The sequence below is a fragment of the Oncorhynchus tshawytscha genome, linkage group LG01 (genome assembly GCF_018296145.1).
Source record: "Oncorhynchus tshawytscha isolate Ot180627B linkage group LG01, Otsh_v2.0, whole genome shotgun sequence".
NCBI classification, from domain to species: Eukaryota; Metazoa; Chordata; class Actinopteri; order Salmoniformes; family Salmonidae; genus Oncorhynchus; species Oncorhynchus tshawytscha.
This window is the reverse complement of record NC_056429.1, coordinates 67,104,835-67,119,007: the sequence shown is the minus strand read 5'-3', so window position 1 is coordinate 67,119,007 and position 14,173 is coordinate 67,104,835. Positions and strand designations below refer to the sequence as shown.

General features: G+C 41.8%; 1 protein-coding gene across 1 annotated transcript in view; it reads left to right on the top strand.

The window, feature by feature from the left end:
- The window catches only part of LOC112255337 (pro-neuregulin-3, membrane-bound isoform-like), a 217,345-nt gene that overhangs the window by 72,008 nt on the left and 131,164 nt on the right, over positions 1-14,173 (top strand). The window contains exon 2 of the mRNA XM_024428342.1: positions 14,078-14,151. Within this exon, the coding sequence (XP_024284110.1) occupies positions 14,078-14,151 (74 nt within the window). The remainder of the gene's footprint in view (positions 1-14,077; positions 14,152-14,173) is intronic.

Below are 14,173 nucleotides of genomic sequence, written 5' to 3'. Positions count from 1 at the left end.
TCCCCTGATTAGAGTTATTTAAAAGTGTGGCAAAAACACGTTTTGATTCATGCATAGCATTGTGATAGAAGACCATATCTGACTTGCTTTTACAAGCATCACCTTGATACACATCAGAGGGAGGGAGCGTTGTAAAATATTCTAGTGGCCTCCCACTGGGCACAGATCTCAATTCAACATCTACATGTAGGTTCCACGCAGGGGTGCCACTTTGGTTTTAGAAGTGAGGGGAACATAACCTAGCGAGGGGTCTTTTCTGGGGCATCTAAAGCTCATTTCCTGCATTTTTACACAATCCAATTTGCCATCTCTATTTAGAACATAAAATAAGCAAAAATGCCCACAGTCATCAAGCTAGGTAAGAGATCATTATTAAATTTGTTTAAGTGATTAAAAAGACAGAACTAGATCAAAGGTAATTCAACAGTAAATATTGTGTTGCACCTTTAACCAGTAGCCTAACAAATGAACAACTCTTGAAAAAATACTTATAATTTTGATTGTCTTTATTAAGACATCCTCTATATCAAATTTCAGCCAGATCGACCAGCTAGCCTGAGCCGACTGCACGCCCAACCCCAACCAGTCTAGTCAATAACTCAACTCTTGGGCCTCCTGGGTGGCGCAGTCATCTAAGGCACTGCATTGCAGTGCTAGCTGTACCACCAGAGATTCTGGATTCAAACCCAGGCTCTGCAGCAGCTGGCCGTGACTGGGAGGCCCATGGGAGGCCCAATTGTCCCAGCGTCGTTACGGATGGTTTGGCCGGCAGGGATATCCTTGTCTCATCGTGCACCAGCGACTCCTGTGGCAGGCTGTATGCAGTGCACGCTGGCCAGGTCACAAGGTGTACGGTGTTTCCTCTGACACATTGAGCGGGCTGGCTTCCGGGTTGGATGTGCGTTGTGTCAAGAAGCAGTGGTTGTTGGGTTGTGTTTCGGAGGACACATGGCTCTTGAACTTCGCCTATCCTGAGTCTGTACGGGAGTTGCAGTGATGAGACAAGACAGTAACTACTACAAATAACTCAACACAACCTTTTATTTTTGGGTTTGGAAAGGGTTGGAAACAAAAATAACACAAAAAACACAATCCTCACACAGAAATAGCAAATCCGCCATATAATTAATCTTATAGGCTTAATAGTACTCTAGAGCTCTTTTTACTTGCAAATCAAATCAAAGTTTATTTGTCACTGTCACGGCTGGCTGAAGGACTGGACCAAGGTGCAGCATGGTAAGCGTACATTTTAACTTTATTTATAATTGACGCCAACAAAACGAAGAACAAAAAAACAACCGTGAAGCTTTGGGCTATGTGCCCTGAACAACTACAAAGTTAACTTCCCACAAAACAGGTGGGGGAAACGGGTACCTAAGTATGGTTCTCAATCAGAGACAATGATAGACAGCTGTCCCTGATTGAGAACCATACCAGGCCAAGACATAGAAATACAAAACATAGAAAAAAGGACATAGAATGCCCACCCTAGTCACACCCTGGCCTAACCAAAATAGAGAATAAAAAGCCTCTCTATTGCCAGGGCGTGACAGTCACGTGCGCCAAATACAACAGGTGTAGGTAGACCTTACAGTGAAATGCTTACTTACAGTCTCTAACCAATAGTGCGGAAAAAAAGGTATTTGTGTGTGTGTAGGTAAGTAAAGAAAAAGAACAACAGTAAAAAGACATTTGAAAATAACAGTAGCAAGGCTATATACAGACACCGGTTAGTCAGGATTATTGAGGTGGTATGTACATGTAGGTATGGTTAAAGTGACTATGCATATATGATGAACAGAGAGTAGCAGTAGCGTAAAAAGAGGGGTTGGCAGGTGATGGGACACAAGGCAGATAGCCCGGTTAGCCAATGTGCGGGAGCACTTGTTGGTCGTGCCAATTGAGGTAGTATGTACATGAATGCATAGATAAAGTGACTATGCATATATGATAAACGAGTAGCGGCAGCGTAAAAGAGGGGTGGCGGGGCACACAATGCAAATAGTCCGGGTAACCATTTGGTTACCTATTCAGGAGTCTTATGGCTTGGGGGTAAAAACTGTTGAGAAGCCTTTTTGTCCTAGACTTGGCACTCCGGTAACGCTTGCCATGCGGTAGAGAGAACAGTCTATGACTGAGGTTGCTGGGGTCTTTGACAATTTTTAGGGCCTTCCTCTGACACCGCTTGGTGTAGAGGTCCTGGATGGCAGGCAGCTTTGCCCCAGTGATGTACTGGGCCGTACGCACTACCCTCTGTAGGCCGAGCAATGATGCAACCGGTCAGAATGCTCTCGATGTTGCAACTTTTTAGTTTCCTGAGGGGGAATAGGCTTTGTCGTGCCCTCTTCACGACTGTCATGGTGTGTTTGGACCATTGTAGTTTGTTGTTGATGTGGACACCAAGGAACTTGAAGCTCTCAACCTGCTCCACTACAGCCCCGTCGATGAGTATGGGGGCGTGCTCGGTGCTCCTTTTCCTGAAGTCCACAGTCATCTCCTTAGTCTTGGTTACATTGAGGGATAGGTTGTTATTCTGGCACCACCCGGCCAGGTCTCTGACCTCCTCCCTATAGGCTGTCTCGTCGTTGTCGGTGATCAGGCCTACCACTGTTGTGTCGTCTGCAAACTTAATGATGGTGTTGGAGTCGTGCCTGGTCATGCAGTTGTGGGCGAACAGGGAGTACAGGAGGGGGCTCAGCACGCACCCCTGGGGAGCTCCAGTTTTGAGGATCAGCATGGAAAATGTGTTGCTACCTACTCTCACCACCTGGGGGCAGCCCATCAGGAAGCCCAGGATCCTGGGACCATGGCTGGCAAGTGAGCTGCGTCACGTACGACTAAAATAACATTTCAGGACTGTGGTTGGGATTGGGACCAATTCTTGTGGTAGATAGTGGAGTCGGACAGAAAGCCAGCAGGTGTGGGCAGGGTGCAGTATGAAAAGCTGCAGATGCCGCAGGAGTGGGATGAAGAAATCAATCTGGCGAAAACCTCTACACTACACCATGACAGTGAAGACTGTAACGTTAGAGCTGTTTATTACTGTGTCAGTGTGAAAAGTGGGGAATTAACTAGGGAAACGTACATTACATTGCCAAACTGACAAATACAAACTCACATTGCGCTGACAAAATGTCACAAAATGTCATTGTTTGGCCGATGATTTCATTGTTTGATTCAGGTCTAGTGTGATTGAGGCAAATAAAATTGCTAAAGTTTGCCAACTTTTGGCCAACTCTCTCTCTAACTGTACAATAACTGGCGAAAGCTAACCAAGTTCATGTACTTCTGTTGAAACGGGACAAAACAAAGGCTACAAAACATGTCCATACAAACAACAGTTGTTAGATAGTAGTTATAGCCACCTCATATTGCAATCTGACAGATAGCAAGAGGCTAGAGCTGCCATGGCTGTGGTAGCTACTAGCTAGCATAGGTAATTCATTCACCTCAGTTGAGAGGGGATTAAACAATGCCTAACATTACATGTCAGTTACAATACTAGCTCAGCAATGCAAATAAACACTAATTTCAGCTAAACAGTAGTTATTTTCCCAGCTATATCAGTCATCTAAAGAGTACCCAGTTTCTGCTCTGCTTGCTTTTACAACTCAGTGAAAGAGCGCAACACATACACAGTGAACTATGCTCAACTCTCCGTGCTGGTTCAGCCAGCCTTCCAGAAGCTTTGCCTTCACATAGCCTGCTAGCTCGCTCTGTGGTGTCCACTGACCACTGTGTGGCCAGGAAGATAATATGTTCCTAAGCGGTGTATCTTAAAAAGGCAGGCTTCCTCTGTAGATCCAGGTTCCTCAGAAAGTTTTTTCTTCCCTAGGATAGTATTTAATAGCCACTGTCGCCTTTGTGACAACTGGATTATACTGGTCTACTAGATAATGGTCTACTAGATATGGTCTACTAGATAATGTTTAGGAGCAGCATAGGTGAAACATGATAAGGTCTAGACCACTTCAGACAGAGACTATTAGCGTGTTGCACGTCACCTCCAAAGATATCCCTCTTTCCATAAACGACTCGATTAATAGAACAGATTTTAAAAAAGGAAAATCGAATCAAAGTAAGTTAGGAAGGAGGGTGATATTAAGCACAAAGATAAGAGGTCTACTGATAAGGTGTTAATAGCTAGGAGAGTGGGAGAGAGAATGAGAGATAAGGGCTGAATTTATAACCATTTATCTCTACTTTAATGGTATTTTAACCTCACAATGGGATATAATCATACAGCTTCTAATAATGAACTCAAGCAGTGGCATTTGTTGGTGACTTCCTGCAACTATAGAGGGTTGCCACCTCCTGGCAGCCATGTTGAAAGACCAAAGTATCAACTCTTTCGACAATACCTGAACTGTCAGAAAAGCTAAGAAACCTTCTTGCCCATCAAGACCTGAACCCAGACGGCTATCAGTACAGGGTCTTCTCTGATCATTTCATCACTGGTAAGTCTGGTCGATTTCAAGTTTAGTTTAGCTGTTATTCTAACCAGATGTTAACAACAACACTAAGTTAGTCAACATTAGCTAGCTAGATAGTTTGAAGTCTAGCTATTAGCATGTGTGATGTGAGTTTCAAGTTTTTGGGAAAGCTATTTTGTTCACCATGAAATTGCACCTTTATAACAAAGGATTGCATGCACCTATCATCGCATTACAGACTAATGTAAGCCTAGTATTCCTAATGTGATTAGTAGATTGGATAGACATAATTTAGGCTATTAATGAGAGCGTAGTGGCATAGGCCTATAGGCTATATCAGAGATGTTTCTTTCCTTTGCATGGGAAAATGTGGCTTATAATAAACATTTCATGCAATTTTACTACACTTTATGTTACTGGAGACATTAGCAGAGTCGATGGTAGCCTAGGCCTACTCTGCTGACACTGACAACAGATCACTAAAAACAACCTTTTCTTGAATACAACCATGCAATCTAGATGTATGAAAAGGGCTCATGGCTAGAAGGGATCCAGCTTTTGTCAAATTAACGTCAAGGTTTTTTGCATTTTAGCTAACCCTTTTCCTAACCTTAACCTAATTATCCTAAACTGCTATTTTAATTATCCTAACCTGCTGCTTAAGTTCTTCTAATATGCTACGAAATTCAAATATGACATTAATTTGAGAAAAGCTGGATCCCTTTTAGCGACGAAAGGGAGAGATAAAAATGTTACAATATGACGTCCATATAGTTGTAGGACATTATTGTCCCAAAGAACTCCCGTGGTACTGACCCAATTATAATTTTTGGGGAACTTGGTAACACTTTACTTGATATCAAGCATCATAACACGTTATGACACGGTCATAACCATATCATAATATGTTCATAACACTGTCATGACCTGTATATTTACACCTGTTGTGACATATATTGTGTTATTTTATGGCTGGTTATGACACCTACATACTGTAAGAGCTCAATTACAATGATAATTCAAAATGGTCAAGTTCAGAAAATGTTTTTAAACATAAACATACTGTTAACAAGTACTGTAGGCTACGGTGTAATGTGATGTTTTGCCTTGTGTGGTAGGTTTTGTGGATTTTGACACTGATGTAGGTGTCATAACCAGCCACAAAATAATGCAACATGTGTCACAACAGGCCTAAATATATGTGTCATGACCATTTTATGACAAGTTATGTCAGCTGTTCTTTTTTTATTTTTTATTTTAACTAGGCAAGTCAGTTAAGAACAAAATCTTATTTTCAATGACAACCTAGGAACAGTGGGTTAACTGCCTGTTCAGGTGCAGAATGACAGATTTGTACCTTGTCAGCTCAGGGATTTGAACTTGCAACCTTCCCGTTACTAGTCCAAATGCTCTAACCACTAGGCTACGCTGCCACATGGTTATTAGTGTTAGTGAGTGTTAGAATGTGTTATGACGCTGGGTGGCAATTAAAGTGTTACTGAGAACTTTATTCATAATATAAGTGAAAATGTATGAACTTTACATCATAGGACAAAGGCCTCAATGGGATAGGACAACCTCCTGTGTTGACTATTGGTTGTTCCAGCCCAACAATATATTTCATCTTTGTATAGCACTAAAACACCTGAATGAATTAAACACAACCAAACAATTACAGTGCCCTGATGGTATAGGTGACGTGAAGAAGTGATATTCTAACATCAGGGGTGCTTTTCATTTTGTTTATGTACTGTAGGTTCACCAGCTGAACTCTATGAAGACGCCCATGTCGACTGGATTGCCATTGTGAAGATGAACAATGCTGCAGCACCATCCGTTTTTACTTCTACTACTTTGTAGTTTGAAAGAGACTACTTTGTCCCTTTCCAGATACAGTATGAAAGAGACATCCCTCAGTTATACAAGATGGTTGTCATTATGCTGTGCTTTGGTCAATCTGATTCTGTTGTGCCATTGAAGTAGAGAGTACCTTCATCTTGTCACCATGACAAAAGTGCCCCCTTCAACCATATGAATATATCAAATGTAATTTGGAACAACATGTAAAATACTATTCATGATATTGTAAACATACTGTACTTTCATAGTAGGCTATATTGTTATATGAAATGAAAAGTATTTTGTGTGTCATCTCTGCTTTGCCTTAACCCCCCCATTGAATAATATGTATTTCTTATCGCCTAACTAATCTTTATTTATTTTAAAATGTAAAAACATTTAGCATAGACAATGTCATTGTTGTGGTAGTCTTATCATAACGGCACCTCCAAGTGCCACTCAGACAATCTGGGAGGAAAGTATCTGGCATTGAACTTGATAGGAGGAGGTGTGTGTATGTTTTAAGCTAAGGATCTCATCAACTCCTGCCTCCAAACATTTCACCACCGATTACAACGGTTGGATTTGCACTAAACGATTTAATTTCAGCATTTAAAAAAGGCATGTACAAAATCTCGTATGATGATTAGCCCCATAAACAGTGCATTTTTCCACATCTAGTTATGTTACAGCCTTATTCTAAAAATTATTAAATTATTTACTTTCCTCATCAATCTACACACAATACACCATAATGACCAATCAAAAACTTGTTTTTAGACATTTTTGTAAATTCATAAAAAATCTAAACTGAAACTTCACATTGTACATTTGACATAACTATTCAGACCCGTCAGTACTTTCTTGAAGCACCTTTGGCAGTGAATACAGCCTCAAGTCTTCTTGGGTGTGATGCTACAAGCTTGGCACGATCACAGCCATGTTTCTCTGCATAGCTATTTTCAGGTCTCTCAGAGATGTTCGATCAGGTTCTAGTCCAGGCTCTGGCTAGGCCAGTCAAGGACATTCAGAGACTACTCCTGGAGCCACTCCTACGTTGTCTTATCTGTGTGCATAGGGTCATTGTACTGTTTGAAGGTGAACCTTCGCACCAGTCTGAGGTCCTGAGTGCTCTGGAGCAGGTTTTTGTCAAAGGATCTCTCCGTACTTTGCTCCATTCATCTTTCCCTCAATCCTGAATAGTCTGCCAGTCCCTGCAGCTGAAAAACATCCCCACAGCATGATGCTTCCACTTTAGGGATGGTGCCAGGTTTCCTCCAAACGGGATGCTTCGCATTCAGGCCAAAGAGTTCAATCTTGGTTTCATCAGATAAGAGAATCTTGTTTCTCCTGGACAGTGTCCTTTAGGTGCCTTTTGGCAAACTCCAAGCTGGCTGTTATGTGCCTTTTACTGAGGATTGGCTTCCATCTGGCCACTGTACCACAAAGCCCTGATTGGTGGAGTGCTGCAGAGATGCTTCTGGAAGGTTCTGCCATCTCTGGAGCTCTTTCAGGGTGACCATCGGGTTCTTGGTCACCTGCCTGACCAAGGCCCTTCTCCCCTGATTGCTCAGTTTGGCTGGGCGGCCAGCTCTTAGAAGAGTCTTGGTGGTTCCAACCTTGTTCCATTTAATAATGTTAGAGGCCACTGTGTTCTTGGGGACCATCAATGCTGCATAAATATTTTGGTTCCCTTCCGCAGATCTGGGCCTAGACACAATCCTGTCTCGGAGCTCTACGGACAATTCCTTCGACCTCATGGCTTGGTTTTTGCTCTGTCATATACTGTCAACTGTCCAATCAATTGAATTTACCACAGGTGGACTCCAATCAAGTTGTAGAAACATCTCAAGGATGATCAATGGAAACATGATGCACCTGAGCTCAATTTTGAGTGTAAATAGCAAAGGATCTGAATACTTATGTAAATAAAGTATTTCAGATTTTTATTTTTGTACATATTTTTTAAAATCCTGTCTTCGCTTTGCCATTATGGGGTATTGTGTGTAGATTGATGAGGAAAACAATGTATTTAATTAATTTTAGAATAAGGCTATAACGTAACAATATCTGGAAAAAGGGAAGGGGTCTGAATGCTTTTTGAATGCACTGTACATTGTCTAATGGTATAATTATTTTAATGAGAACATATAGCTGAACAATATGTAAACATTGTGTGAATTAAGCTATTCTCTGTTTCAGATGCACAATGTCAAGGGGTGCATTGCAAATGCCCATAAGGCTAATGCCATCATACTGTAGGCCAGCGGTTCCCAACTCTGGTCCTCGGGTACAAATAACAGTACACAATTTTATTGTAACCCCGGACAAGCACAACTGATTCAATTTGTCAACCAATCATCAGGCCCTCAATGAGTTGAATCAGGTATTTTTGTCCGGGGCTACAACACAAATGTGTGCTGTTGGACTACTCGAGGACTGGAGTTTTGAACCATTGCTGTAGGCCTATGGCTGCAATTGGCGTTGCATTCCATTATCAGCAGCAAAATTGGTTCACATGGCTGATATCCTAAAAAAGAGTGACAATCAAATTAAACTAATTGGAGCGCTTATGACTGAACAAAAAGCACATGTTCATTTGAGAATACAACACAGAAACACAGAAAAATTTGAAACAGATTCCCTTCCCCTCATTATTGCAGGATTGTGATCTGTGATTAATCAATATCGACACTAATTCAGCTTGAATAATACATTTAAGTTAACAATGAAAATAAGTTTAAACACAAAGTAACTTCAAAGAATCAACACTATTTGATATAATTTCAAAGTGTACAATTAAGCTAACTCATATGTAAAGGTTAGATGTCTTCGTAACAAGTAGGCTATTATTACTGAAGCATAGTTTTAGGTGAACAAAAAAAGTAAATACCAGAGGTGGCCAACATCACTGCACTGATCTCTGATCTACTGGGTGAGCAGAATTCTATTCCAGTCCAGCAGTAGCACACTTGGTTAACAACTAATTATGTTTTATAAATTGAATGGGGTGTGTTAGTGCTGGGCTGGAACAGAAGCCTGCACAACCAGTCGGGTTGTGTTTTAATAGGTTTATACATTGTGTGTGACTTTTTAATAAATATATATATATTACCCCTTTTTCATGGTATCCAATTGTTTTAGTAGCTATTATCTTGTCGGGCTCGGGAGAGACGAAGGTTATGAGTCCTCCAATACACAACCCAACCAAGCTGCACTGCATCCAACCTGGAAGCCAGCTGCACCAATGTGTTGGAGGAAACACTGTGCATCTGGCAACCTTGGTTAGCGCGCACTGCGCCCGGCCCGCCACAGGAGTCGCTGGTGCGCGATGAGACAAGGATATCCCTACTGGCCAAACCCTCCCTAACCCGGACGACGCTAGGCCAATTGTGCGTCGCCCCACGGACCTCCCGGTCGCGGCCGGGCGCGAACCCAGGGTCTCTGAGGGAGGCCCCCTTGTGTGAGACTTTTAAACTGCATTTTTGTTTACAAACTTTGCTAACATAGGTACACATATAATACATGGTACACAAGGTTGTGTGTAGGTTGGACACAAGGTTGTGCCCTATTGGGACATTCATTGGGACCTTTTTATCTGCATTCAAGGTTTCAATGCTCTGTATCTGAGGACAGAAAATATCACAAAAAAACAGGCTGCATTATACTAAAATTAGACAGCACTAATTATTATTTTGCGATATTTCTCTGTCCTCGTAGTTTTTCTCGCTAGGGGCTGGAACTGTCCTCCCACAAATGTACCTACCCTATCCAGAGGAGCCTACTCACCCTTCTCGGACAGTTGGAACTGCTAGCTAATCCTTTCACCCTCTTCCATGGCTGTTAGCTAGCTAGATAATAATACATTGTTTTTGATCATTTTCAAAATATGTTTACTTACTTGAATAGGTAAAAGTAAACACTGCCTCTTCCCAATATTTCTGGTGGAAGCAGAACACAGGTGGACTTTTTAATTTATCCATTATTTTACCAGGTAAGTTGACTGAGAACAGGTTTGTATTTGCAGCAACAACCTGGGGAATAGTTACAGGGGAGAAGGATGAGCCAATTGAAAACTGGGGATTATTAGGTGACCATGATGGTTTGATTGGGAATTTAGCCAGGACACTGGGGTTAACACCCCTACTCTTACAATAAGTGCCATGGGATCTTTAATGATGTCAGAGAGTCAGCACACCCATTGCACAGCCCATTTGAAAGACAGGATATTTTTTTAGACCAGAGGAAAGAGTGCCCCCTACTGGCCCACCAACACCACTTCCAGCAGCATCTGGTCTCCCATCCAGGAACTGACCAGGATCAACCCTGCTTAGCTTCAGAAACAAGCCAGCAGTGGAATGCAGGGTGGTATTCTGCTGGTATGCTGACTTCCACTAGACAGTAGTCTCTGGTATTCTAACATGGCGCCTGGTGCGGTTGCTAGGTGATTTGTGATGCAACTGCAAGCCGTCTATAGAACGTTAAATGTCTCCTCTCACTGTTGGAAAGGCAAACGTCTCTGATAGGAATGTAGAATTTTTCATCTTGGTGTGCCACTTTTTCTTCCTCACTGCTAGGTGTGGGACCTTCGGCTTTCATGCTGGGGTCATTGTCCTCACTCTTGTCATCCCTGTGTAGGTGTCAAGCTTCCCCGTTGAGCGTGATGGCTCGTCCACTCTTGAGAAAATGACTCTCTGAGAGTGCTTCTTCGGCACCAACTGTTCCAATAGGTCTCCTAACCTGAGAGCGCAGGGGGAATGAACACTAGTCTTGTGGCTAACAGTTATTGCTACCCTTGCATTGGGTCAAGCCCACTTGGTCATGCAGTATAAGGTTTTGTGAAGTGAAGCGGCTAAGAGGACAGAATCAAGACAATATACTGTATATCCATTGCTCACTTTGCCCAAAATGAAATGTTATGCTCAAAAATTGGCCTGCAATCTGATAGGTTACACAATCATTGAAAAGTCCTGTCAATGTTGTAGAAATGTATTGTGGTGCCCTGTCTTTATATAGACGTTCACGCTTGACTCGGGGCAGTTGCTGCACATCCGACTTCAGACAAAATGTCTAGACGGTAACATGAGTGGAAATGGTTTAGATCCATAATCTATTTTGTGTTGCTTGGCACTGAGATTTTTAACATCTGATGTTAAATCATGGGGCACGATGAATGTCTACTGTCTTTTAAAGGCACACAAACCCAGAATAGCACTTAAACAATAAAGAGGAAGTATTATTGACCAAAATACACAGCATAAAGTACACGAGTAGCCAGAAAGTGATTTGCTGCTCGTTCTCTCTTGCACGCATGTACATTCTCCCTCTCTCTATCTGTCTCACACACTCATACACTAGGCGGTCTCTCCTCCAGATGCTTCAGTTTTGGAAATATGGCATGTATACTTGGGGGCTATAGTGTAAGCATTACTAAGGCGGGTTTGATTGAATCCGACAGCTAGGAGCAGATCTTCCTAACTTGTATCTGTTACTATGTGTAGCTACCTCTGTGTAACAAGATTATCTCCTTTAGTCAGTGTTCAAAGCTAACACCTCTCAGCCCCCTGGGATTATACCACCTCAGCCTAATTAAAGGCCCACTGTCTAGTCAGCACAAAGCGCTCAGATGCTAACCAGGCTAAATGTTCTTTTCACCAGATCAAACTTAAGGCACTAAACTGACATTTCCCAGTGTCCACCATTTCGTAATGAAAATTGAATACAAGTATTCTACCAATCCAATGAATGTTCTTTAGTGCTTTAATAGGCTAAATCATAATTGTAGGCTATGCTATGATAAAACGCAATATTGTCATACCATGTTGAAGTCATGAAAAGATCTGAACAACAAGAAATTATACACTGTAATACAATACTGTATGATAGTACAGTAGACTGGAGTATATTGTTTCATACTACACAGAATTGTTTTCCATATGTCAACATCTGAACTTTTCCATTTCAGTGTGACTTGCGGTGCTCCTTGAGTCTGTTGATGCCCTGCATATGTTGTGATGTGTGTGTTCTCCACATCTTCGGCTAAACCTGACAGCTTGAGGCCTTGTATTTATATTTATTTCCTGTCTACTGAGCTTTGTGCATCAGGCTCCATTGGTTAGTGATATCTACAACTCGTTCTACAAACCCCCTCCCCTATTTGTTCCTGCTAATTAATGACTGTGACACTAATTAAAACCAGAGCTGCTCTCAATACCTTCTGCCTCCTTCAGAGAAACATTCACATTTCCATTTACTTGTCCCAGAGCCTAATGAATATTCTGGTGCAGGTTTTCAGGCGAGAAACGCAGTGGCAGGAAACTGTGCCAAGTGGGAGTGGGAGAGAGTATGGCAACTTGACAGAGATACAGGCAGGAGACAGGCCTGCCATGAGAATAGTGGGACCGAAAATTTAATTATGGCCAAGGAAAAATGTACATAATCCACAAAAATATATGCACATACATTTCCCATTATACAAATAAATACAATCACCATACACAAATATACATTCAAAGGATACTGATTCTTATATCATTCTCATGCATTCACCAGAGAAAACATTTACATTCTTTGGTCTTGGGTCCAAAACAGACAGACATTAGAAAAGATAGAGAGAAATAATAATTACGTGGATACACCTGCTTGCTAAGCAACCTTCTGGGCCCATTTGAAACACACTGCCGTTTTATTGTGTTGCACCTCTCTCAAGGAATCGGAGTGGACACAATCTGAATGATAACATGTTAAATCTGTTGAAGTCATGTGCACCATGGTGTGTGTGTGCGTGCGTGCGTGTGCACATGCATGTGAATTAAGCTCTAATCTCTCTGTCTCTCTCCTCTTTACCACCCCCTGTTTTTTTTTAGGCTGTTTAATCAAAGCGTCTTGCTCCCTCTAGCTTGCACAATTGGTCCTAATGGCTGTCAGGGGAACTGCTGATTGACCAAGAATGAAAAATACATTTTTGTTACAAGTCACCGGTTTGCATGTTTCATATTATGTTCTCTGATCCTGGTAGGACTGTACCTTCTTATTGGGGATAGTCTCCATCAGTATGAGGCTTCAGAAATTGAACCTCCTCCTTTTGGCTCATGGACATTGGGAAATGTCTAATGCTGAACAAATGTGACTCATATAATATGTGATCGGGCCACAACCATGACTTAATTTGCATAGCTTTATAGAAATGTTCATGAATCGTGCTTTACTCAGTCTTGGTGTGGGCACATTTTCCAGCAAAGCTCATATTTATCAATGCATAGGTTTAATGCATGACTATGTGTGAAATAGCATGTCTGCCTAATGACTGAAAATGAAGCTTTAGCACCCAAAAAAAATTTGACAAAAGAAGCTGAGTTTAAACAAGCTCTGGGCCTTTAGAGGATTGCTCGAGCTTGGATATGTCAAACCTAGACCTGGTGTAAGCCCCTTAGCGTATATGCAGTTTTTATGCTCTGTGTGGAAAGGTGATGCATTATATGCAATCTGTGTGTGCTTCAGAGGATGGTCCTGAGAACATGTTTCTATAGTAAGTTACTGCCTGACACTGGGATAGGGCTGAGAGTTTCTGAGAAGTGGAAGGGGCAAGAGGGAAAGAGTGAGCAAATAGAAAAGGAAGATGGATTCAATGCATTTTTTTAATGCTCCTGGCCATCTGACACAGATATAATAGAGTTGAGCTTGAACGATACATGAAACAGCATATTCACTTGTCAGCAATCTACTATAACCTTTAACCAAATTTCTCAAACCCTGCTTCACCCCAAGTTCACAATGTGTTGACTGACATGTATTTTTATTTACAGGTGTAAAGAAGGCTACCAAGGTATACGCTGCGACCAGTTCCTGCCGAAGACCGACTCCATCTTATCTGATCCGAGTAAGAACCTTTCCTTAAAATC